Source organism: Rhinopithecus bieti, unplaced genomic scaffold (assembly GCF_001698545.2).
Source record: "Rhinopithecus bieti isolate Rb0 unplaced genomic scaffold, ASM169854v2 scaffold_41082, whole genome shotgun sequence".
NCBI lineage: Eukaryota > Metazoa > Chordata > Mammalia > Primates > Cercopithecidae > Rhinopithecus > Rhinopithecus bieti.
The window spans coordinates 1,934,450-1,959,017 of NW_016817890.1; the positions used below are offsets into that span (position 1 = coordinate 1,934,450).

Here is a 24,568-nt window from a genome sequence, read left to right on the forward strand (position 1 = left end):
ATTGCACCACTGCACTCCAGCCTGGGTGACAGAGCGAGACTCCAACTCAGAAAAAGAAGAAAAAAAAAAGGCCAGGCATAGTGGGGTGCATCTGTGGTCCCAGCACTTCAGCCTGGGCGACAGAGACCCCAACTCAAAAATGAATAAAATATTACCTACAAGTGCTGAGTCAAATGATGTGTAGCAACTTCGCTTTTACTAGATAAAGTCAACTGTTTTCCAAAGTGGTTGTATCAACTTACATTGCCAACAACAGTGGATGAGAGCTCCAGTTCCACCATGTTGCCATCGATTCGAAGGTTTTCAAGTTTGCCAACGTGGTGGATGCAAAGTGGGTCTCGCTGCATTTCCTTTATTACTGAGTTGCGCATCTTTTCTTTAACGTAAGCCTCTAGCAACTCATAGCACTTTCATTGTAAATTGGACCTGCGTGTTTCCACTTTTGTGAAGTATCTGTGGCACATTTTTCTACTGGGTTATCTTTTTCTTACCGATTTGTGGGAGTTCATCAACACATTTTGGAAAAATAAATGGAAGAACGACTAAAGGTTCAGAACTGAGGAAGGTTGAGATTAGGTGTGCAAGATTCACAATTAAATACCTCAAAAATGACCCTTCCCGCAGGCTTCTTATTTGGTACTCATTAGAGCTTTATGAAAGAACTCTATGACCCCATTTTCCAGGTGAGTTTTTCCATCATCGCCGGCTTCCCTCAGTGGGAAAGGAATACAGAAGACTTCAGATCTTGCGGCTCCAGATTCCACAACCCCAACACCAACGGACTAGTTAGAATTTTCACAATCTCGCAACGCAGACGCTGGAGCGTTGCTCGCGGTGTTTTCGCGAGACTTGAGACTTGGTTCCAGCAGATCATGTGACAATCCAACATGGCGGTGCCCGGCGAGGCAGAGGAGGAAGCGACAGTTTACCTGGTAGTGAGTGGTATCCCCTCCGTGTTGCGCTCGGCCCATTTACGAAGCTACTTTAGCCAGTTCCGAGAAGAGCGCGGCGGTGGCTTCCTCTGTTTCCACTACCGGCATCGGCCTGAGCGGGCCCCTCCGCAGGCCGCTCCTAACTCTGCCCTAACTCCTACGGACCCAGCCGCTGGGGGCCAGCTTCTCGCCCAGACTTCGGCCACCGATGTCCGGCCTCTCTCCACTCGAGACTCTACTCCGATCCAGACCCCCACCTGCTGCTGCGTCATCTCGGTAAGGGGGTTGGCTCAAGCTCAGAGGCTTCTTCGCATGTACTCGGGCCGCCGGTGGCTGGATTCTCACGGGACTTGGCTACCGGGTCGCTGTCTCATCCGCAGACTTCGGCTACCTACGGAGGCATCAGGTAAGAGTGAGAAAGTTAGTAGACTGGGCCTACGGGCCTGGAACAGAGGCACCTTGTCAGAAGAGTGGTGAGGATAAGTCAGGCATCTGGTTAGGACTCTAGGAGTTTAGGTCATATTCTAGACAGCTTCAGGCTCAACTTGCAGGGAGTTAGTTCAATGCATGGAGAAAAATAAACCGGAGAGGCTTATTCGGAAGAGCTTTCATTTTGTTAGGTCTCTTCTGAGACCCTTTCTCTATCCAAGGGGTTGATTTTGCACTAACACAGAAGGAAAAAAGGAAATCCAGTCTCTAACCTTCTTACTGTCTTTCTCTCCTGCTCTCTCTCTGTGCTTCCTACCCAGTCCTTTCAGTAAGATGCAAATGAAGAGACAATCTTTTCTCTGGACAGCTCCCACTTTTATGGGCAATCAGTTTGATGGGGAAACAGGACAGTGTCAGAGCCCTCCAGTTCACACATTCAACAGATGCTTATATTGCTAGACCTAGTGTGACTAGCTGGGTATGCAGAGAACAGTTGCACATAGTGTGTGCTCAGAATCCACAAAGGAAGAGATTTGGAAAAAGGTAATTGCCACAGAGATGTCATTCTAATTGTTAGCATTGGCTGAGCACTCTGTGTATTTAGTAGGCACTGTTCTAAGCCTTTTGTTTTCTTACCCCTCACAACAGTCCTATGAGATAGGAGCTATTGTTTCTCCCATTTTATAGGTGAAGAAACTGAGGGAAGCGAAGTTATGTGACTTGCCTGAGGTTACAGAGTTAGTGTCAGGGCTACAACAAACCTAGGCATCTGTTCCAGAGCCTATACTGTTTATCACTAAGTGCTGTGAGATGACAGAGAAGGGAGAAACTGACTTCCTAGACGGATCATGAAATATGACTTTCCATCTGGGTCTTGAAAAATAAATAGGAGTTAATAGGAGAGAATGGTGTTTCTGGGTTTCAAGGTAAATGGCATTTGCAAAGACACAGATTTGAAAGTCCGTGAAACTTTCAGGGCATGCTAAATTGTTCATTGTGGGCCAGGTTGTAGTGGCTCGTGCCTGTAATCCCAGCACTTTGGGAGGTGCAGGTGGGCGGATCTCTTGAGCTCAGGAGTTCAATACCAGCCTGGGCAACATGGTGAAACCCCATCTCTACCAAAAATACAAATTAACCGGTTGTGGTGGCGCATGCCTGTAGTCCCAGCTACTTGCGAGGTTGAGGTAGGGGAATCGCTTGAGCCCAGGAGGTGGAGGTTGCAGTGAGTCAAGATTGTGCCACTGTACTCCAGCCTGAGTGACAGAACGAGACCCCATCTCAAAAAAAAAAAAAAAAAGAAAAGAAGGAGGAGGAAAAAAAGAAATTAGGAGAAAAATTATTTGTTGTGGCTGAAGCACATGGTATGAAGACATGCAGGAGGTGGGAGTTGGTGACAGTTGAGAATCAAAAGGTCATCAGATGGGTGGATTGCTTGAGGCCAGGACCAGCCTGGACAACATGGCATAACCCTGTCTGTACTAGAAATACAAAAATCAGCCAGGCATGGTGGCACATGCCTGTAATCCCAGCTACTTGGGAGGCTGAAACACAAGAATCACTTGAACCCGGGAGGCGGAGGTTGCAGTGAGCTGAGATCGCACAACTGCATACTGCAGTCTGGGTGACAGAGTGAGAATCTGTCTCAGAAAAAAAAAAAAAAGAAAGAAACAAAAAGAAGGTCATCAGGAGCGAGAGCCGGAAGAAACTTGTATGCCCAGCCAAGGTGATGAGAAATGACATGAAACTGCTAGGTAGTTCTGCAGTTCTGCTTGGGGAGAGATGAAAAGACCTGGAGAAGTCTGAGAGGGAGGAACAGCATAAGGCTAATGGATTTATTTTATTATTTATTTATTTTTGAGACAGGGTACTCTGTCACCCGAGATGGAATGCAGTGGTGCAGTCTCGGCTCACTACAGCCTCACTTCCCAGGCTCAAGTAGTCCTCCTGCCTCAGCCTCCCAAGGAGCTGGGATCACAGGGTGCACCACCACTCCCAGCTAATTTTTTAATTTTTTGTAGAGATAAGGGTCTCACCATGTTGCCCAGGCTGGTCTTGAAATCCTGAGTTCAAGCAATCCTCCTGCCTCAGCCTCCCAAAGTGCTGGGATCACAACCGTGAGCCACTGTGTCAGCCTGGATGTATTTATTTTTATTTTGTCTTAAGTCTGTTTACTAGGGAAAGGCTAATAGATTTAAACATTGGCCAATTTCTGGCTCAAGTGTTGCTGGAGGCTTCTGGGTTTCAAGATCTATTCTCCCTCCTTCCCAAGGTTTGGGCTCCTTTCCCTTCAAGACCCGGAAGGAAATGCAGAGTCGGAAAGCTGAGAATGAAGCCTTCACCCTGGCTGACCTGAAGCAACTGCCAGAGCTGAACCCACCAGTGCTGATGCCCAATGGGAATGTGGGGACTCCCCTGCGGGTTTTTCTGGAGTTGATCCGGGCCTGCCGCCTACCCCCTCGGATCATCACCCAGCTGCAGCTCCAGTTCCCCAAGACAGGTTCCTCCCGGCGCTACGGCAATGTGCCTTTTGAGTATGAGGACGCAGAGACTGTGGAGCAGGAAGAGCTTGTGTATACAGCAGAGGGTGAGGAAATACCCCAGGGAACCTGCCTGGCAGATACACCAGCCAGCCCCTGTGGAGAGCCTGAGGAAGAAGCAAGGAAGGAAGAGGAAGAAGAGTTGCACTCAGATGACGTGAGTACAGTGTGCTACCCTGTTCTGCTGGCAGCTGAAAGAGGCCAAAGGCATTAATAATACCACTTTTCAATTGTCCATTACAAGGGTGCGGTCGTGGTGCGGTCTCTGCTCACTGCAAGCTCCGCCTCCCGGGTTCAAGCCATTTTCCTGCCTCAGCCTCCCGAGTAGCTGGGACTACAGGCGCCCGCCACCACGCCCGGTTAATTTTTTAAATATTTTTAGTAGAGACGAGGTTTCACCGTGTTAGCCAGGAAGGTCTAAATCTCCTGACCTCGTGATCCACCCACCTTGGCCTCCCAAAGTGCTGGGATTACAGGCGTGAGCCACTGTGCCTGGCCTGTTACAAGGGTTCTTACCCTGGGGTCCTCAGGAGGGTTCCAAGGAGTCTGAGAAGGAATGTAAAACTACATTTGCATGTGTGTTTCTGTATTTCTTTTTTTTTTTTTTTGAGACGGAGTCTCGCTCTGTCACCCAGGCTGGAGTGCAGTGGCCGGATCTCAGCTCACTGCAAGCTCCGCCTCCCGGGTTTACGCCATTCTCCTGCCTCAGCCTCCAGAGTAGCTGGGACTACAGGCGCCCGCCACCTCGCCCGGCTAGTTTTCGTATTTTAGTAGAGACGGGGTTTCACCGTGTTAGCCAGGATGGTCTCGATCTCCTGACCTCGTGATCCGCCCGTCTCAGCCTCCCAAAGTGCTGGGATTACAGGCTTGAGCCACCGCGCCCGGCTGTGTTTCTGTATTTCTCTAGGGAGATGGTTCAGAGCTTTTACCAGAATATTCGGAAGTGGGTCTTATTTTTCACTCCCTTGGAAGGGATATATAAGGATGGTTCTTTTTTTTTTTTTTTTTTATGGAACCTCGCTCTGTTGTCCAGGCTGGAGTGCAGTGGTGGGATCTCAGCTCACTGCAAACTCCGCCTCCTGGGTTCACGCCATTCTCCTGCCTCAGCCTCCAGAGTAGCTGGGACTACAGGCGCCCGCCACCACGCCTGGCTAATTTTTTGTATTTTTAGTAGAGACGGGGTTTCACCGTGTCAGCCAGGATGGTCTCGATCTCCTGACCTCGTGATCTGCCTGCCTCAGCCTCCCAAAGTGCTGGGATTATAGGTGTGAGCCACCGCGCCCAGCCAGGATGGTTCCTTTTTATTCATTTTTTCTTTTTTTTTGAGACTGAGTCTCGCTGTGTCACCCAGGCTGGAGTGAAGTGGTGCGATCTCGGCTCACTGCAACCTCCACCTTCTGGTGTTTAAGTGATTCTCCTGCCTCAGCCTCCCGAGTAAGCTGGGACTATAGGCTTGTGCCACCAAGCCCGGCTAGTTTTTGTTTTGGTATTTTTAGTAGAGGCGGGGTTTCACCGTGTTAACCAGGAAGAGTCTCAATCTCCTGACCTCGTGACCCGCCTGCCTTGGCCTCCCAAAGTGCTGGGATTACAGGCATGACCCACTGCGCCAGGCCCATTTTTTCTCTTTTAAAAATTATTTCCAGCTGGGCATGGAATCGTTTGAACCCGGGAGGCGGGGGTTGCAGTGAGCTGAGAAAAAAAAAAAAATTTCCCTGTGAAAGACCAGATAAGGCGAATTCATTTTCAGAGATGAAAATGTGCTGACCAAGACATGTGCAGTGACTTGTCTAAGATCATCTCAGGAAATAGAGGTCGAGCTAGGATGTGAGCCCAGTTCTTGCTTCTTCCCTAACCTCTGCGTGCTGTCATGATGTGACTGAGCAGTCATCTCTATTTTCGGACCTCGAGGCAGCAGATTGAACAGTAGCCTCTACTCTCACTTTATTAGTGACATAGACATTTCTTTGGTTCCTTTCCCCAGACTTGGTTGCACATCCATAAAATCAGTAAGGTGGGCCGGGCGCGGTGGCTCAAGCCTGTAATCCCAGCACTTTGGGAGGCCCAGACGGGCGGATCACGAGGTCAGGAGATCGAGACCATCCTGGCTAACACAGTGAAACCCCGTCTCTACTAAAAAATACAAAAAACTAGCCGGGTGAGGTGGCGGGCGCCTGTAGTCCCAGTTACTCAGGAGGCTGAGGCAGGAGAATGGTGTAAACCCGGGAGGCAGAGCTTGCAGTGAGCTGAGATCCGGCCACTGCACCCCAGCCTGGGCGACAAAGCAAGACTCCGTCTCAAAAAAAAAAAAATCAGTAAGGTGTGATTTGTTGGGAAAAGTTTTTAAAAAATGTATACCCTGGGTAAAAAGTAATTCACCCATGTTTCAAAGCTTCCAGCCAGCTGGGTGTGGTGGCTCACGCCTGTAATCCTAGCACTTTGGGAGGCCGAGATGGGTGGATCACGAGGTCAGGAGATCGAGACCATCCTGGCTAACATGGTGAAACCCCGTCTCTACTAAAAAAATACAAAATCTAGCCAGGCGAGGTGGCAGGCGCCTGTAGTCCCAGCTACTCAGGAGGCTGAGGCAGGAGAATGGCGTAAACCCGGGAGGCGGAGCTTGCAGTGAGCTGAGATCCGGCCACTGCACTCCAGCCTGGGCGACAGAGCGAGACTCCGTCTCAAAAAAACAAACAAACAAAAAAGCTCCCAGCCAAAATTGCTAAGATATCTGGACCACATCCTTAGTGTGGTACCATCCTGACTATCCTGACTTCCCCTCCCTCCCCTCTTCTCTCTCCTTCCTTCCTTCCTTTTTTTTTTTTTTGAAGCAGGCTGTGGTTCTGTTGCCCTGGCTGGAGTGCAGTGGTGCAATCTCGGCTCTCTGCAGCCTTCAACTCCCTGGGCTCAAGCCATCCTCTCACCTCAGCTTCCCCAGTAGCTAGGACTACACTCACACATCACCACACTTGGCTAATTTTTGTATTTTTAGTAGAGATAGGGTTTTGTCTTGTTGCCTAAACTGGTCTTGAACCCCTGAGCTCAAGGGATCCTCCCACCTTGGCCTCCCAAAGTGCTGGGATTACAGGCGTGAGCCACTGTGTCTGGCCCCATCCTGACTTTTCTTCAGTACTTGAAGGCCTGCAGGGTTTCAAGCCAGGAATCATTCTATCATTCCACAAATCCAGTCAAGCCAAGGGCTAGTGTAGGATTCCGAAGGCATTCTAAGACCCATTTCCTGCCCTCAAAGAGCCTAAAATCTCCCTGAAGAGAAAGAACCAGCATCTGGAGATACTGCAACTGGATGTGGCCACCCGGGTTTGCATTACTGGCTCGTCTGCTCCCTCAGCGTACTCTTTTGAACAAATAACGTTTTACTTCTCCGAACCTAGGTTTTGTCATCTGTAGAATGGGAATAATGGTACTTATCTCACAGGGTTGTTGTGATGATTAAAGGAGCTAAGCTATGGGAAGGGCCTGACACACCAGAGACAATAAGCGTTCTTGTCCATTCTTTCTTTGTGATGTCACATAAAAAGGCCTAACCAGTGTGTACTGATTAGCATTGAGAGTTCAGAGACTGGTGCGAGAGCTGTGGGCCTAAGTTCGGGGGGCTTCATGTAGGCTGTAGGACTTGAGGGACGAGGAGGATTTAACCAAGTGGAGAAGAGAAGGGTGTGGGAGAGGAAAGTGGGTATTTCAGGCAGGGAAAGACATGGCCAAAAGCACAGAGGTGAGTGAGGCTTGTGGGGACAGGAGCAAACTATGTTGAGAATTATCAGGGGCTAGAGACATGTGTTGGTCGGGGGCCAAATATGTGCTGCTTCTTGGAGAAATTCGAAGGAATGGGGCTGAGGCTTGCCACACGTGCCTCCTGTGCCCTGAGCTTCCCTCCCTCTGGGCATGAGGTCAGGAAGCTCAGGCAGATCACCTCTCCCTGCCTTTTAGGACGATGACCGGGGTGAGGAATGGGAACGGCATGAAGCGCTGCATGAGGACGTGACCGGGCAGGAGCGGACCACTGAACAGCTCTTTGAGGAGGAGATTGAGCTCAAGTGGGAGAAGGGTGGCTCTGGCCTGGTGTTTTATACCGATGCCCAGTTCTGGCAGGAGGAAGAAGGAGGTAATGCTGGTACCCAGGCAAAGGCAGGGGTGACCCCTGCTGCATTCTCTTGGGGTTCCCTGTTCTGCACAGTAAATTCCCTAGTGGTGAGCCCAAACAAAAGGCTAGGGAACAGGCTGACCTTTATTGTATATGAGAGACCAATCATCCTTTTTAAGAGTGGGGATCAGTGAGATGGAGAGAAAATGCTCCCCCCGCCCCCTGCAAGTTCTGAATAACCCTCCCAGAGGAAGGATCTTAAAATAACAAACAAACTGGGTGCAGTGGCTCATGCCTATAGTCCGAACTACTCAAGAGACTGAGGCAGGAGGATCACTTGAGCCCAGGAGTTCAAGGTTGCAGTGAGCTATGAACCCACCACTTTATTCCAGCCTGGGGGACAGAGTGAGACCTTCTCTAAAATAAACAAATGCCCCGCTGGGCACGGTGGCTCACGCCTGTAATCCCAGCACTTTGGGAGGCTGAGTTGGGCAGATCACAAGATCAAAAGATCGAGACCATCCTGGCCAACATGGTGAAACCCTGTCTCTACGAAAAATTAAAAAATTAGCTGGGTGTGGTAGCGTGCACCTGTAGTCCCAGCTACTTGTGAGGCTGAGGCAGGAGAATCGCTTGAACCCGGGAGGCAGAGGTTGCAGTGAGCCAAGATCACGCCACTGCACTCCAGCCTGGCGACAGAACGAGACTCTGTCTCAAAAAAAAAGCCAAACAACTCTAGGTTTACCTCTCAATAGAACTGAAAGTCCTTATTGCACTCTGTTGGATGCTTTTCTATCCCTGCAGATTTTGATGAACAGACAGCTGATGACTGGGATGTGGACGTGAGCGTGTACTATGACAGAGGTACTGGGCAAGGAATGGCAATACTGGGAGGTGAAACGGGTGCCCTGGCCTTGCAGTGACACTTTTCCAGAGCTAGCAAAGGCTGAGACAGGGAACCATTCCCTTGGGGTAGCCCACTGAGAGCATTCCTCTTAAAACATCTTTGGTTGTGTACATTAAGTGCTAGTTTTGGACAGAGCCTTCTTCCTTTCTTGGAGGAGGACGAGGGACAGATAGTCCTCAGGGGCTCTGGGTCTGATGGTCAGGCCCTGGTAGGTGGCTGGTGAGGAACTCAGGCTCTAGTAAGGGTTTAGATTTTAGAAGAGAAAATGACCTGGGTGGGGGAAATAGCCAAGTGGGGGAGGGGAGAAGACCTGGGTTCTAATCCTCTCTCTGTCATTCGTTGACTCTGTTACTTTTCTGCACCACAATCTTCTCATCTGTGTGATTGGGGAGAACCATGGTTCCTACTTTTGGGGAGCTCGCACTCTGAGAGAGATACAGAACACCATTAAATGAATAAGTCAATCTTATGAGGGGGACCTAGAAACCTGATTCTTCCCCCTTCTTTGAGAGGGACGCTTCCATAAACTGAGCTCTGGTTCCTCAGATGGTGGAGACAAGGATGCCCGAGACTCTCTCCAAATGCGTCTGGAACAGAGACTCCGAGATGGGCAGGAAGACGGCTCTGTGATCGAACGCCAGGTGGGCACCTTTGAGCGCCACACCAAGGTGAGTGAGCACTGTGCCCACCCCATGGACCCCTCTCTTTTCCTTCTCCCATCCCCATTCAGCCTGCTCCCAGCAGGAGTCCTATTTCTTGAATCTTATCCCTTCACTCTGCAGGGCATTGGGCGGAAGGTGATGGAGCGGCAGGGCTGGGCTGAGGGCCAGGGCCTGGGCAGCAGGTGTTCAGGGGTGCCTGAGGCCCTGGATGGTGATGGCCAACACCCCAGATGCAAGCGTGGATTGGGGTAAGTGTGGCTGAGGGACTTCCCTGGGGGCCCAAGCCTTTCAGCTATGCCCTGGTTTCCCTCTTCCCACTGGTTTTGGCATGGGTGCTGAGTACTCTTGCAGGATGAACTTCAAAACAGAGTTAAGAGGGAAAATTGAATCTGGGCCAGGTGCGGTGGCTCAAGCCTGTAATCCTAACACTTTGGGAGGCTCAAGTAGTAGGATTCCTTGAGCCCAGTTTGAAACCAGCCTGGGCAACATGTGAGACTGTCTCTATTTAATTAAAAAAAAAAAAAAAAAAGCCCGGGCGTGGTGGCTCACACCTGTAATCATAACACTTTGGGGAGGCTGAGGTGGGCGGATCATTTGAGGTGAGGAGTTGGAGACCAGCCTGGCCAACATGGTGAAACCCAGTCTACTAAAAATACAAAAATTAGCCGGGTGTGGTGGCTCACGCCTCTTATCCCAGCACTTTGGGATGCTGAGGCGGGTGGATCATGAGATCAGGAGTTTGAGACCAGCCTGGTTAAGATGGTGAAATCCTGTCTCTACTAAAAATACAAAAAATTAGCTGGGCACGGTAGTGGGCACCTGTAATCCCAGCTACTCGGGAGGCTGAGGCAGGAGAGTCACTTGAACCCAGGAGGCTGAGGTTGCAGTGAGCCGAGATCGCACCACTGCACTCTAGCCTAGGCAACAGAGGAAGACTCTATCGCAAAAAAAAAAAAAAAAAAAAAATCCCGGGCGCGGTGGCTCAAGCCTGTAATCCCCAGCACTTTGGGAGGCTGAGACGGGCGGATCACGAGGTCGGAGATCGAGACCATCCTGGCTAATACGGTGAAACCCGTCTCTACTGCCGTCTCTACTGAAAAAAAATTACAAATAACTAGCCGGGTGACGGTGGCCGGGCGCCTGTAGTCATCCCAGCTTACTCGCGCCAGGCCTGAGGCAGCAGAATGGGCGTAAAACCCGGGGAGGCCGGAGCTTAGCAGTGAGTTGAAGATCTGGCCACTGCACTCGCAGCCTGAGCGACAGGGGAGACTCCGTCTCAAAAAAAAAAAAAAAAAAAATTAGCTGGGCATAGTGGCAATGCACCTGTAGTCCCAGCTACTCTGGAGGCAGAAGAATCACTTGAACCGCAGGAGGTGGAGGGTTGCCAGTGAGCCTGAGATCACGCGCATTTACAGATCCAGCTGGGTGACATAGTGAGACCCTGTCCTTGCAAAAAAATAAATAAATAAATAATAAGTAAATCTTTTTTTTTTTTTTTTTTTTTTTTAAAGACTGAGCCCTAAGGCTTAACAAGATCATTCATACCCTTTGTTGGAGGAGTTTGGACTTGATGGTTACTATTAGGAAGTCTGTAGTGACAGAATGAAAATTTTATCTGAGGTCCCTTCTTGCTGGCACTGTCAATGGCTAGATAAGAGGGCTGGAGAGCAAAGACCCATATTTAAAGCCTCTGTCTTTGGACAAACCACATGTAGTAGCTACTTCCCCGTCTTCTCTCAACCCCTGTAACTGGAACTTGAGAGCAGCCTTCTCACTGAGGGCCCGTTTTTATCCAGGTACCATGGAGAGAAGCTACAGCCATTTGGGCAACTGAAGAGGCCCCGTAGAAATGGCCTGGGGCTCATCTCCACCATCTATGATGAGCCTCTACCCCAGGACCAGATGGAGTCACTGCTCCGCCGCCAGCCACCCACCAGCATGAAGTTTCGGACAGACATGGCCTTTGTGAGGGGTTCCAGTTGTACTTCAGACAGCCCCTCATTGCCTGACTGACCAGGTTGGGGGCTTCGTTGGTCAGAATCACTCATAGCTACATAAGAACCCTCTGCCCCGGCCTCATCTACCACTGAAGCAGAAAGGAGTCTGGGAGCAGCAGTCTTCGTGGCTGGTTCAGGGTGCTTTGCTCTGAGCCTGCCTGCCTGTCGATTCTCTACCTCGGGCATTTTACAAAAGCCCCTCCCGTCCCCTCCCCTTGGATACTAGGGGTAACGACCGATTGTCTTTGGTCTCTAACCCTAGTCTCTGGGCTTGCCCTTTGCCGTCTGCAGAACCTTGAAAAGCTGGATTGAGTGAGGCTATCAGCACAGCCTTCCTTGGGGACTCTGAAGGTGTCCCGACGAAGGCCACAAAGAGGGGGAAAGGGACCTCGACGAGGAGAGGATTTGTGGTGCTTGGAAGAGCCGGCCTTGGGCGGGCCCTTCACCGCCTCCACCCTCACTAGGTGGGACTGCAGCAGAGCGTCCGCGGGAAGTGGCTTGGGTGTGCGACGTCACGGAATAATAAAGACGGTTACTACTGGAGTTCCCTTTCTTTTCTAATTCGAGTCTGAAGGAAGGTCAGGGAAATTCCGAGAGAGATTTTTCTCGCAAAGACCCCACATTCGACCCATTCCCCGCAATAAAAACGCGGCTGCGCCGCCCGCCCCTCGGCGTCGAGCTACGCCCCGCCGTGAGGGCGGGACTTCCTCTCTTTGGCCCGCCACTTCCGACGCTGTCCGGAAGTCGAGTTAGTCTAGTTAATACCGGCCCGTTAACTCTGCTTGGGCGACGCTGTCCCCGCTGTTCTGCCTGAGGCGAGTGACGCTGGCCGCCAACGAGGTATACGTCCTGGGTCCCTCGCCCTCAGTCTCGTCTCCGGTGCGGCTGCTCGCCCCGTTTTCCCTCTGAGCTGACCTGCTCCGGGCGGTGGGTGGCCCATGGCGGGGGCCGCTCCGACCACGGCCTTCGGGCAGGCGGTGATCGGCCCGCCGGGCTCAGGGAAGACCACGTACTGCCTGGGCATGAGTGAGTTCCTGCGCGCGCTGGGCCGGCGCGTGGCCGTGGTGAACCTGGACCCGGCCAACGAGGGGCTGCCGTACGAGTGTGCCGTGGACGTGGGCGAGCTGGTGGGGCTGGGCGACGTGATGGACGCGCTGCGCCTGGGGCCCAACGGCGGCCTGCTCTACTGCATGGAGTACCTGGAAGCCAACCTGGACTGGCTGCGTGCCAAGCTCGACCCCCTCCGCGGCCACTACTTCCTCTTCGACTGCCCAGGACAAGTGGAGCTCTGCACGCATCACGGCGCCCTGCGCAGCATCTTCTCCCAAATGGCGCAGTGGGACCTCAGGGTGAGTCTCAGGGAGGGGAGGACCATTTTGCGGATGGAGTAACTGAGACAGGGAGGACAGACGCCACACCCCCATGTCACACAGGGACGTAGGGGCTGAGGTGCTTTGGAGTAAAACTGGCATGAGTTCAAAATCTGGTTCTGCTACTGACTCGCTGTGTGGTGTTGGTAAGTCAGTTCATCACTCTGAACCTCAGTTTACTCACGTGTGAAATGGGTGTTAGTAGCTAACTTGGCGATTTCGGAAGTATGGAAGGGGTTAATGTAGAAAGTGTCATGGAGATTGTTGTAAATTGGTGGGCAAAAGTAAATGAAAGAGTGGAGTCAGATGCCATGGGATTTAAACCCCTTGCCAACTGGGAGGCTCAGTGCAAGACATTTTTGTAAGAAAAAAAAAAAAAGCCTCCTATTTCCTGGGAGAAGGAAACAAGGGTAGTTATTAGAAAGAAACAGAGGCAGAAGGAGACTAATGCGGAAAGCTTCCCCTCTGTCCTCAAGCCCTCATTATCATGAGGGAATGCTGATTCCTGTTTCTCCAGGCCACTCTGACCCTGTCTCTTCCCTCCCAGCTGACTGCCGTCCACCTGGTGGATTCTCACTACTGCACAGACCCTGCCAAGTTCATTTCAGTACTGTGTACCTCCCTGGCCACCATGCTGCACGTGGAGCTGCCCCACATCAACCTCCTTTCCAAGATGGACCTCATTGAGCATTATGGGAAGCTGGGTAAGAGCTTCTGTTCCAGGTGAAGAGCAGGGCAGCAGCTGGGCTAGAATGAAGCAGACATCTCAGCTGAAGGTAGCTGCCTCTGGTGCCTTGTGTGGTCTGCTGATAGTAACCACAGGCAGGTTCTGACTCCTGTCAGTTTATTTTGTGCCACTCTGTGCTAGATACCGTTGTGTAGATTTTGGAGACGAGAGAGCTACAGATGGTGTTAGGTATTACAAAGGAATAAAAGTGATATGACAGTGAATATTTGGGAGTGAGGTGAGTGAGCTTTGGAATAAAACAGGCATGAGTTTGAATTCTGGCTCTGCCACTGAATCACCGTGTGATCTGGGTAAGTCAGTTCATCTCTCTGGACCTCAGTTTCTCACTTCTGCTCTGAGGCAGTGGCATCTGAGCTGAGACGTGAATGGTGAGAAGGAGCCAGCCAAGGGAGGACTGTTCTATGCAGAGGCACCAGTAGGGATAAAGGCCTTGTCTTAGTCAGTTTGTGCTGCCATCACAAAAATACCATAGACCAGATGGCTTAGCCAATAAATATTTATTTCTCACAGTTGTGGAGGCTGGTAAGTCCAAGATCAAGATACAAGCAGATCTGGTGTGTGGTGAGAGCCTGCTTCCTGGCTCCTAGACAGCCTCCTCCTGTCCTCACAGAAGGAGGCTATATTCTCACATGGCAGAGAGACAGAGAAGGGGTGGGAGGCCAGGGACAAAATAGGGAAGATTGAAGTGGGCTGGTATGAGGGGAGTTGGCTAGAGTCCCAGTGGCCAGTTTTCTTTTCTTGACAAATTAGTACTCTCGACCGGGCGTGGTGGCTCACGTCTGTAATCCCAGCACTTTGGGAGGCTGAGGTGGGCAGATCACCTGAGGTCAGGAGTTCGAGACCAGCTTGACCAACATCGAGAAACCCCACCTCTACTAAAAATACAAAAAAGTAGCCAGGCATGGTGGCGCATGCCTGTAATCTCAGCTACTCGGGAAGCTGAGGCAGGAGAATCACTTGGGGAACCCGGGGAGGCGGGAGGTTGTAGTGAAGCTTGAGATTTCCCACGCCATTTTGCCACCTCCCAGCCTGGGCCAACAGGAGTGAAACTCCATCTCAAAAAAAAAAAAAAGAAAAAACTTAGGCCAGGCGCGGTGGCTCACACCTGTAATCTCAGCACTTTGGGAGGCTGAGGCAGGCAGATCACGAGGTCAGGAGATCGAGACCATCCTGGCTAACACGGTGAAACCCCGTCTCTACTAAAATACAAAAAATTAGCCAGGCGTGGTGGCGGGCACCTGTAGTCCCAGCTACTCAGGAGGTTGAGGCAGGAGAATGGCGTGAACCCGGGAGGTGAAGCTTGCAGTGAGCCGAGATCGTACCACTGCACCCCAGACTGGGCAACAGTGCAAGACTCTGTCTCAAAAAAAAAAAAAAACCGAAAAGGTAGCTGGATGTGGTGGATGTGGTGGCAGGCGCCTGTAGTCCCAGCTACTCAGGAGGCTGAGGCAGGAGAATGGTGTGAACCCGGGAGGCAGAGCTTGCAGTAAGCTGAGATCGTGCCACTGCACTCCAGCCTGGGCGACAGAGCGAGACTCCATCTCAAAAAAGAAAAAAAAAAAATTAGCACTCTCCTAAACTGGGGATGTTGTTCCCTAAATAGCATCTCTAGCCACAAAGGAACCTAGAGAAGACAGATAAAATGACCAGCACATGAGCAGTAGGGAGGTTGTTGGGAAAGGGAGGTGTCAGGACCTTGTCCAGGGAGCCAGCTAGCTTCTAGTCTGGACATAGAGTTATGTAGAGTCCTCAGCTCACTTTAGGATAGATCTGCCAAGGAGCCCAGATACTTAAGTTTTCTGGGCAGAAACAGGCCACTAGGGGGAGGTGCAACTTACTTCTTTTAGTGGGAAATGATTTATAAAACCGAATCAGGGACCTCAGCATCATCTAGTCCTTATTTTACATTATGAAATAACTGGCTCAGAAAAGCAAAGTGATATACCCAGGAGGCTACCCTGCTAGAATGTAGCATTTATTCAGTTTAACCATTTACAGAGTCTTTGCAGTGTACATGCCAGGTCCTGAGGGTATGACCTGACTATGAGCTCTGTGAGGTGAGGACAACCATGCACAGTTCTTGGTACATGTTTGATATCATTATTTGCAACTTTATTTATTTATTTATTTTTGAGACAGTTTCGCTCTTGTTGCCCAGGCTGGAGTGCAGTGGTGCAATCTCAGCTCACTGCATCCTCTGCCTCCCAGATTCAAGCGATTCTCCTGCCTCAGCCTCCCGAGTAGCTGGGATTACAGGCATGTGCCACCAGGTCCGGCTAATTTTGTATTTTTAGTAGAGATGGAGTTTCACCATATTGCCTGGTCTTGAACTCCTGACCTCAGGTCATCACCCACCTCGGCCTCCCAAAGTGCTGGGATTACAGGTGTGAGCCACTGAGCCACTATGCCCAGCCTGTTTGCAGTTGTTGATCAAGCACTTCTCTGTACCAGACACTGGGGTTTATAGCATTTAATCTTCACGACAGTGCTATGAAGTAGGTACCTGCCTATATAGCTAGTAAATAGCACAGCCAGCAGGGTAAAACCAAAAGCTTTTTTTCTTAGTAACTTCATTTTACTGTGTCAAGTAATACTTGAGTGCATGAAGACACAAAGGAAAAAAAGAAAAACGAACCTCGTCCTCAGGTCTTTAGCCTGATACTGGTTGCTCCTGAACACTGTTTTCTCTCTTTAGCCTTCAACCTGGACTACTACACAGAGGTTCTGGACCTCTCCTACCTGCTTGACCACCTGGCTTCTGACCCTTTCTTCCGCCACTACCGCCAGCTCAATGAGAAGCTAGTGCAACTCATCGAAGACTATAGCCTGGTCTCCTTTATCCCTCTGAACATCCAGGTACTGGGGGCTAAGACAGGACTCTGACAGTGCCTGGGATTCACCAAGCCAAAAGCACAGGATGCTTTGAGGGCTTAAACAATGGTCTTTGCCCTGGGTTGACTATCACTGAGTAATCTTAGTTTCAGGACCAGGGGCTGCTGTAGGGGCAGAATTCCAGTAAAGGAGTGGACTAAACTTTTGCCTGTCTATTCTGTTTTGCTGGATCCTTTCTTCACATGTTCCCTCCTCAGTATGAAAATGGGTGAGTTCAGAAAGTCATCAGCAAGAAACTTGACCAGGACCAGGGACAAGTCTCTTAAGCCCATTCAACTGGGCAACTGTCTGTTGACTTTGCAAAGTGGTACCCAACCCCTGTGCCTCTCACCTTTACCCTGCAGAGATAACCTGGGAGACGCAGGTACATATTAGATTCCTTTCTGCAGTGGGTGAACTTGAGCTAACTTGTCTCCTCACTTCTAATGCCACACTTATATGAGGAGATGAACTCTATAATATCAATCATAACAGTTATCTCTTATTTATGGCTTTCTGTGCTGGGCACTGTGCTAAGGACTAGACATAAGTAATTTTGCTTTGTCCTTCCCACCATGTGATATATAGACTGTTTTTATTACTGTATATGGATGAGGAAACAGTTATAGTTTTTTGTGTGTGTGTGATGGAATCTCACTCTGTCGCCCAGGATGGAGTGCAGTGGCGTGATCTTGGCTCACTGCAACCTCCACCTCCTGGGTTCAACCGATTCTCCTGCCTCAGCCTCTCAAGTAACTGGGATTACAGGCATCTGTCATCATGCCCAGCTAATTTTTGTATTTTTAGTATAGACAGGGTTTTACCATGTTGGCCAGGCTGGTCTCAAACTCCTGACCTCAAGTGATCCACCTGCCTCAGCCTCCCAAAGTGCTAGGCTTTACAGGCGTGAACCACCGCACCTGTCCCAGTTATAGATTTAAAACATGCATATTTATTGGATATCTGCTTAAGAGAAGTACTGTGCCAGGCACTGGGAATACTGCGACAGATGATCTGGCCCTAAGAGGTAGGGGAGGCAGGTGAGTTAATAGGCATTTGTTATATGTACAATAGGTGTAAACCCAGGGGACTATGGATGTGCATAGGGGAGCTTATCTGTTCTAATCTGAGTGAGTTGGTGGTCAGAAAACATGGGATTTATCCAGCCTTTGGGGACATGTAGAACTACTCCAGGCCAAGAAAGCTATATGTACAGAGGCAAGATGGAGGAAGGTATATTTGGAGATTGCAAGCAGTTTTACACACTTCTGTTTCACTCACAAAACTGTTTCTCTCCTCCCTGCTCAGGACAAGGAGAGCATCCAGCGAGTCCTGCAGGCTGTGGATAAAGCCAATGGATACTGTTTTGGAGCCCAAGAGCAGCGAAGCCTAGAGGCCATGATGTCTGCTGCAATGGGAGCCGACTTCCATTTCTCTTCGTATCCTTGCCAGCTTCCTGGCCATAGCGGAGAGGGTGAGACATGGGGCTCAGGAATGGCCACAGGAGGTGCAGTCATCATCCTTCTGGGTGACCTTTTTTTTTTTTTTTTTGGTGAGGGAGTTTCGTTCTTATTTCCCATGCTGGATTGCACAATGTCGCAATCTTGGCTCACTGTAACCTCTGCCTCCCAGGTTCAAGCGATTCTCCTGCCTCAGCCTCCCGAGTAGCTGGGGTTACAGGCATGTGCCACTGTGCCCAGCTAATTTTTGTATTTTTAGTAGAGACGGGGTTTCACCATGTTGGCCAGGCTGATCTGGAACTCCTGACCTCAGGTGATCCACCCGTCTCAGCTTCCCAAAGTGCTAGGATTACAGACGTGAGCCACCGCACCCAGCCATGGATGACTGATTCATATTGATCAGTTGGGCTTCCTAATGACTGTCTCTCATGTGCAAAAGTGGTCCCTTGGCTTCAGAGTTGGTTGTACTGAGGACAAGGGACAATACTGATCAGTAGGAGCAACAAATACAGAGGTCCAGAAATGAGAGGGCATTGGTCATTTGGGAGAGATGCAGGAGGTCCAGTTGCCTCCTGTGTTGCATGTGAAGAGGAAAGGACTTTGCAGAGGTGCAGGCAGGGCTGCTGAGGGAGGGGCCTGAGTGCCCTACTAAGGAATATGGACTTCAGTTCATGAGTGGGCAGTGGGAACCAGTATTCAAGCAGTACTGTTGAACAGGGTGTGACACGATCAGATGTACATTTTAGGAAAGCCCCTGCAATTGTGGAAAATGCATTTAAGGGATGTGATTGGGGGCAGAAGAGTTTTACAGTCTTGTTAGGTGAGAAGGGCTGAAAAATTTGTAGTGAGAATAGAAAGGTGTGGAATGGAAAAATACTAAAGAGATAGACTATAAGAGTCAGTGACTGAATGGGTAGATATAGCTGGAGCAGAATTTAGCTTCCCACAATCTCTGGCTTAGACAGTGCATGGGTGGTTTTACTAATCACTGAGGCAGGAAAAGGAGGAGGGGGCAGGTTTGTCACATGGATAAAAGGGACAAGAGCTGGCAGATGTGCTGTGTTCAGGGGTCCATGGGACATCCAGAGCTATCCAAGAGGGAGCCAGACTTTGGGGCTTGGTTAGTGACTAGTGAGGCTGGAGCCAAGGTTATGGGTAGGTGTCCATCAGGTCACAGAGGCCCTGTGTGAAGCAGGACAGGAAAGTCCAGGCCCTCTAGACTGATGCTGTCACAGATTCAGCATCTACGCAGCATGCTGGAGACAAGGGGGACTCAAGAGTCTTAAGGTGTAGGGGAAAAGAATTCCAGCCAGTGCTTACTGATCTGTGTCGAGCCATATGTGGGAAACAAAGCTCATGGGGCGGGGGTTGCAGGAATGACTTACAAATAATGGTAGTAGAGTGTGCAGTCCCTGGTGAAGGTACTAAGGAGCTGTGTGACACCTGCAGTTAATGTAGGCCAATTGGACTGCATGTGCTCAGCAAAGGAGGGGAGGAGCAATTTTTTTTTTTTTTAATTTAAGATGGACTTTTGGCCGAGCGCGGTGGCTCACACCTGTAATCCCAGCACTTTAGGAGGCTGAGGCGGGCGGATCACAAGGTCAGGAGATCGAGACCATCCTGGCTAACAAGGTGAAACCCGTCTCTACTAAAAATACAAAAAATTAGCCAAGTATGGCAGCATGAACCTGTAGTCCCAGCTGCTGGGGAGGCCAAGACAGGTGAATGGCGTGAACCCAGGAGGTGGAACTTGCAGTGAGCTGAGATTGTGTCACTGCACTCCAGCCTGGGCAACAGAGCAAGACTCTGTGTCTTTGAGACACCTCGCCCTCCCAAAGTGCTGGGATTACAGGTGTGAGCCAGCACGCCTGGCTTTTTTTTCTTCTCTTTTTTTTTTTTTCAGTAGAGACAGGGTTTCACCATGCAGCCTAGGCTGGGAGGAGCAATTTAAATAGTGTTGTAATATTTTGTACACCATGCACATGGTTCCCAACTTACGATGGTTCAACTTTACAATAGCGTGAAAGCTATATGCATTCAGTAGAAATCGTACTTTTGGTACCTATCAATCATTCTTTCACTTTCAGTACAGTATTCAGTAAATTACATGAGATATTCAATACTTTATTATAAAACAGGCTTTGTGTTAGATAATTTTGCCCAAATGCAGGCTAACGTAAGTGTTCTAAGAATATTTAAGGTAGGTGAGACTAAACTGTGATGTGTGGTAGGTTATGTGTATTAAATGCATTTTCGACTTAAGATATTTTTGATTTGGGATGGGTTTATCAGGATGTGACCCCATCATAAGTCAGGGAGCATCTGTACGTTACTTTATGTATTCATATATATAAAGGATTCTATTCACAAAACCATGTATGCTGCATTTAACAAATAATTTGAGGAATTTTCAAGGGTATTTTTAACCATATACATTTGTGCTGATTTTAGAGACTATCCTGGCTCACACAGTGAAACCCTGTCTCAACTAAAAATACAAAAAATTAGCTGGGTGTGATGGCAGGTGCCTGTAGTCCCAGCTACTTAGGAGGCTGAGGCAGGAGAATGGCATGAACCCGGGAGGCGGAACTCGCAGTGAGCCAAGACTGCCACTGCACTCCAGCCTGGGCGACAGAGCAAGACTCCGTCTCAAAAAAAAAAAAAAGGATTCAGCAGCTCTCTATAAGAGAGTAGGGACTGATACAAAGAAGGGAGCGGTCAGCTCTGCTGAAGGGTAGGTGGGTAAGGAAAGCTTTATGGAGTCATGGCACGTGAGTTGCATCATTTCAAGGTGAAGGTTAGCCAGTCTAATGAAGAAGGAAAGGGAATTCAAGTTAAAGAGAATAGTATATGCAAAAGCATAGAGGTTCAAAGTTGAGACAGGTTTTGAGGGTTGCAAATAAGATGGCATGGGCCAAGTGTAATGGCTTCATGCCTGTAATTCCAACACGTTGGGAGTTAAAAGGTGGGAGGATTGCTCAAGGCCAGGAGTTTGAGACCAGACTGGGCAACATAGTTGAGACCCCATCTGTCTCTCTCTTTTTTAAAGTATAAAAATTTATTTTTGACCAAAAGTAAGGGCTGGGCATGGTGGCTCATGCCTGTAATCCCAGCACCTTGGGAGGCCAAATCACCTGGCCAAATGGTGAAACCATGTTTCTATTTAAAAAATACAAAAATTAGCTGGGTGTGGTGGTGCACGCCTGTAGTTCCAGCTACTTGGGAGGCTGAGGCAGGAGAATTGCTTGAACCCGGGAGGTGGAGGTTGCAGTGAGCCAAGATGGTGCCACAGTACTTCAGCCTGGGTGACAGAGTGACACTCCATCTCAAAAAAAAAAAAGTAGGATGGCATGACTTGTGAGCAGGGCAAGGATTCAGAGAGGGGAGCAGCAGTGGGGCCAGACAGGTAGGCAGGTAGGAGGTGAGGCTTTGTATGCCCTACTGAGGAATGTGGGCATTAGGTCAGAGATAAGCAAGGTGGATTTCACTGATCCTCAGTGATCTTCAGGGCCAACTTGCACAGAAATAAGGCAGTATCTGCTGTGGAAAAGTCACTGGGAAGGGGCACCAGTTGAGAGTCAATCTGAGTAGGGGTGAGATGGATTTTGGTTGATGGATTCATAGAGACAGTAAAGAAAGGCCTATAAGGGCCGGGCATGGTGGCTCACACCTGTAATCCCAGCACTTAGGGAGGCCGAGGTGGGCAGATCACGAGGTCAGGAAATCGAGACCATCCTGGCCAACATGGTGAAACCCCATCTCTACTAAAATACAAAATTAGCTGGGTGTGGTGGCAGGTGCCTGTAGTCCCAGCTACTCTGGAGGCTGAGGCAGGAGAGTTGCTTGAACCAGGAGTTGGAGGTTGCAATGAGCCGAGATCACGCTACTGCACTCCAGCTTTGTGACAGAGTGAGACTCCGTCTCAAAAAAAAAAAGAAAAAGGTCTGTAACTTGAACATCATTTGGTGGGCTACGTACTCTATTTGCAGGGTCATTTAATCTTCATTTCAACCCCTTTTATAAGTGAGGCGACAGGCCCAAGGTCCCTCTCCCGGGATGTTTTGGAAGAACAGTTCAAACCTTGGTTTTGCTGGGTGTAGAATCTCAGTTTCTTACTTTGGAGCCATTTGGTAGTAGAACAGCTGTGGTGTCCTAACATAGCCAACGTAGCCATGGCTAACCTCCATCTCCTCATCAAACCCCAGACCCAGACATCATCAGGATTTGAACCCACTTGGTCTGGCTCCAGAGCATGTACCATAACACAACATTGGAAGGTTAGCGCTCTTCAGTCCTTTGATCCGCAGCAGTGTGTGGAAGAGGCACTTAGAGGAGCATTTGAGTCTGGATGTTTTTGGAGGCTTCTCATACCTGATTGGTCCCTATAATTTATGAGGAAGAGAGGGATGGACATGGTTGGAGTGTAGCCATCAGCGGAAGTCACATCCTGCCCAGACCAGCTCCCCATCCTCTGCCTATGCTATCAGCCTTGACGCACCCTTTCTCAGCACACTGGGCATCCAGGAGAAGTACCTGGCACCCTCGAACCAGTCAGTGGAGCAGGAAGCCATGCAGCTATAGCAACAAGGTGGACCCTGGAGACCAGGATGCATAACCCAGCACTGGGGAAAGTGGAGGCTCCTGATGCAGGCTGCAGACCCAAGAGCAAGTCCTCCCAGCGAGAGCTGGTGGGCTGGCAAGGGGATAGTGAGCTCTGCAAAGGACTTCTGGCCAAAAAGCCAGACATGGCGCCAAGCAGAACACCTACCATACTGTCAGTGGTGTCTGTGAGCTCTGGGCCCTGCCACCAGAAAGTCGAGCACTGGTCCTACTCAGGCTATGACGGAATGTGCTACAATACAAGAGTTTATTTTCTACTTTTTGTGACTTCCAAACTGTTCTTCAATCTTCCGGGCCCAGGGGTTTGGGGAAGAATGAGGGAATGTCACCTTCCCTTGGAATAATCAGTATTTCCCCAAAGCATATAATTCACATTCAGTCACATAGGATTGACATTCAGTCTCTAGTCAGGTGTTTTTATTAATCTTCAGTTTTTGGTTCTGAGGTTTGTTTGTTTTTTAAAAAGATGAGGTCTCACTATATGGCCCAGGCTGGACTCAAACTCCTGAGCTCAAGCAGTCCTCCCACATGAGACGCCTGAGTAACTGGGACTACAGGTGTGAGCCACTGTGTCCCAATATTTTCAGTTTTAACAGAGCCTCAAACTTCAAGCTTTCACAGGCAACACTTCCTAGCTAGACCTTTATTATGTTTTATATTCATTTTATTTGTTTTACGGTTTTATTCTATTTTTGACAAATGTTGACTAGTTTTCTATTTACAGTAGTGGTTAAAAGTTTACTTCAAGGCCGGGCATAGTGGCTCATGCCTGTAATCCCAGCACTTTGGGAGGCCGAGGCAGGCAGATCACAAGGTCAAGAGATTGAGACCATCCTGGCCAACATGGTGAAACCCCATCTCTACCAAAAAAATTTAAAAATTAGCTGGGCATGGTGGTGCGTGCCTGTAGTTCTAGCTACTTGCGAGGCTGAGGCAGGAGAATTGTTTGAACCCAGGAGTCAGAGGTTACAGTGAACTGAGATTGTGCCACTGCACTCCATCCTGGTGACAGAGTGAGACTTTGTCTCAAAAAAAAAGGTTTGCTTCAAAAATGAAATACAAGGCTGGGCACATTGACTCATGCCTGTAAGCCCAGCACATCGGAAGGCTGACGTGGGCGGATCACCTGAGATCAGGAGTTCGAGACCAGCCTCGCCAACATGGTGAAACCCCTCTCTACTAAAAACACAAAAATTAGCTGGGCATGGTGTTGCAGGCCTATAATCCCAGCTACTGAGGAGGCTGAGGGAGAAGAATTGCTTGAACCCGGGAGGCAGAGGTTGCAGTGAGCCAAGATTGTGCCATTACATTTCAACCTGGGCGACACAGCGAGACTCCATCTCAAAAAATATATAAGTTGTGTAAAGAAAAATATTAATATATAATATGGCAGTTCCTGTGAGAGTGTGGCAAAAATTAAGAGGGCTTGAAGTTTTTTCTTTGCTCTTCTTGCAACTGGCTGGATGCAATTCATATATTTTTCAACCAGTAGGTGGCACCCCAGCCTTATTTTTTGCAGTTGTAACCTGGTGGTAGAAGGGGGCTGGACTGATGCCCTGGGCAAGACTGTTATGCCAAGTTTTATTTGCATACATTTGGACTTTTTTTTTTTTTTTTTTTTTTTGAGACAAAGTTTCTCTCTGTTGCCCAGGCTGGAGTCCAGTGGCACAATCTTGGCTCACTGCAACCTCTGCTTCCCAGGTTCAAGCAATTCTCTGCCTCAGCCTCCCGAGTAGCTGGGATTACAGGTGCCCACCAACACGCCTGGCTAATTTTTGTATTTTTAGTAGTGTCAGGGTTTCACCATGTTGTTCAGGCTGGTCTTGAACTACTGACCTCGTGATCTACCTGCCTTGGCCTCCCAAAGTGCTGGGATTACAGGGGTGAGCCACCGCACCTGGCCACATTTGGACTTTTTAACATACGTGAAGTGCTT

At 49.5% G+C, this 24,568-nt stretch overlaps 2 protein-coding genes across 3 annotated transcripts; both read left to right on the plus strand.

Moving 5' to 3' along the window:
* The first annotated feature begins 837 nt into the window (after nt 1-837).
* GPATCH3 (G-patch domain containing 3) lies at nt 838-12,106 on the plus strand. 2 transcript variants are annotated; one of them, XM_017856352.1, is made up of 8 exons: nt 838-1,338; nt 3,631-4,055; nt 7,844-8,018; nt 8,802-8,861; nt 9,451-9,572; nt 9,687-9,814; nt 11,363-11,583; nt 11,855-11,944. In XM_017856352.1, exons 1-7 carry the CDS (start codon nt 888-890, stop codon nt 11,577-11,579), a joined length of 1,578 nt encoding a protein of 525 aa, XP_017711841.1. In that variant the 5' UTR covers nt 838-887; the 3' UTR covers nt 11,580-11,583; nt 11,855-11,944. The 2 variants fall into 2 exon arrangements, with proteins under 2 accessions (XP_017711841.1, XP_017711840.1); XM_017856351.1 differs by having other exon boundaries at nt 11,363-12,106.
* On the plus strand, nt 12,106-22,892 carry GPN2 (GPN-loop GTPase 2). The gene is made up of 5 exons (XM_017856353.1): nt 12,106-12,912; nt 13,481-13,637; nt 16,377-16,537; nt 17,861-17,991; nt 22,521-22,892. The coding sequence occupies exons 1-5, from the start codon at nt 12,502-12,504 to the stop codon at nt 22,591-22,593; spliced, it is 933 nt and encodes a 310-aa protein (XP_017711842.1). The 5' UTR covers nt 12,106-12,501; the 3' UTR covers nt 22,594-22,892.
* The last annotated feature ends 1,676 nt before the right edge of the window (nt 22,893-24,568 follow it).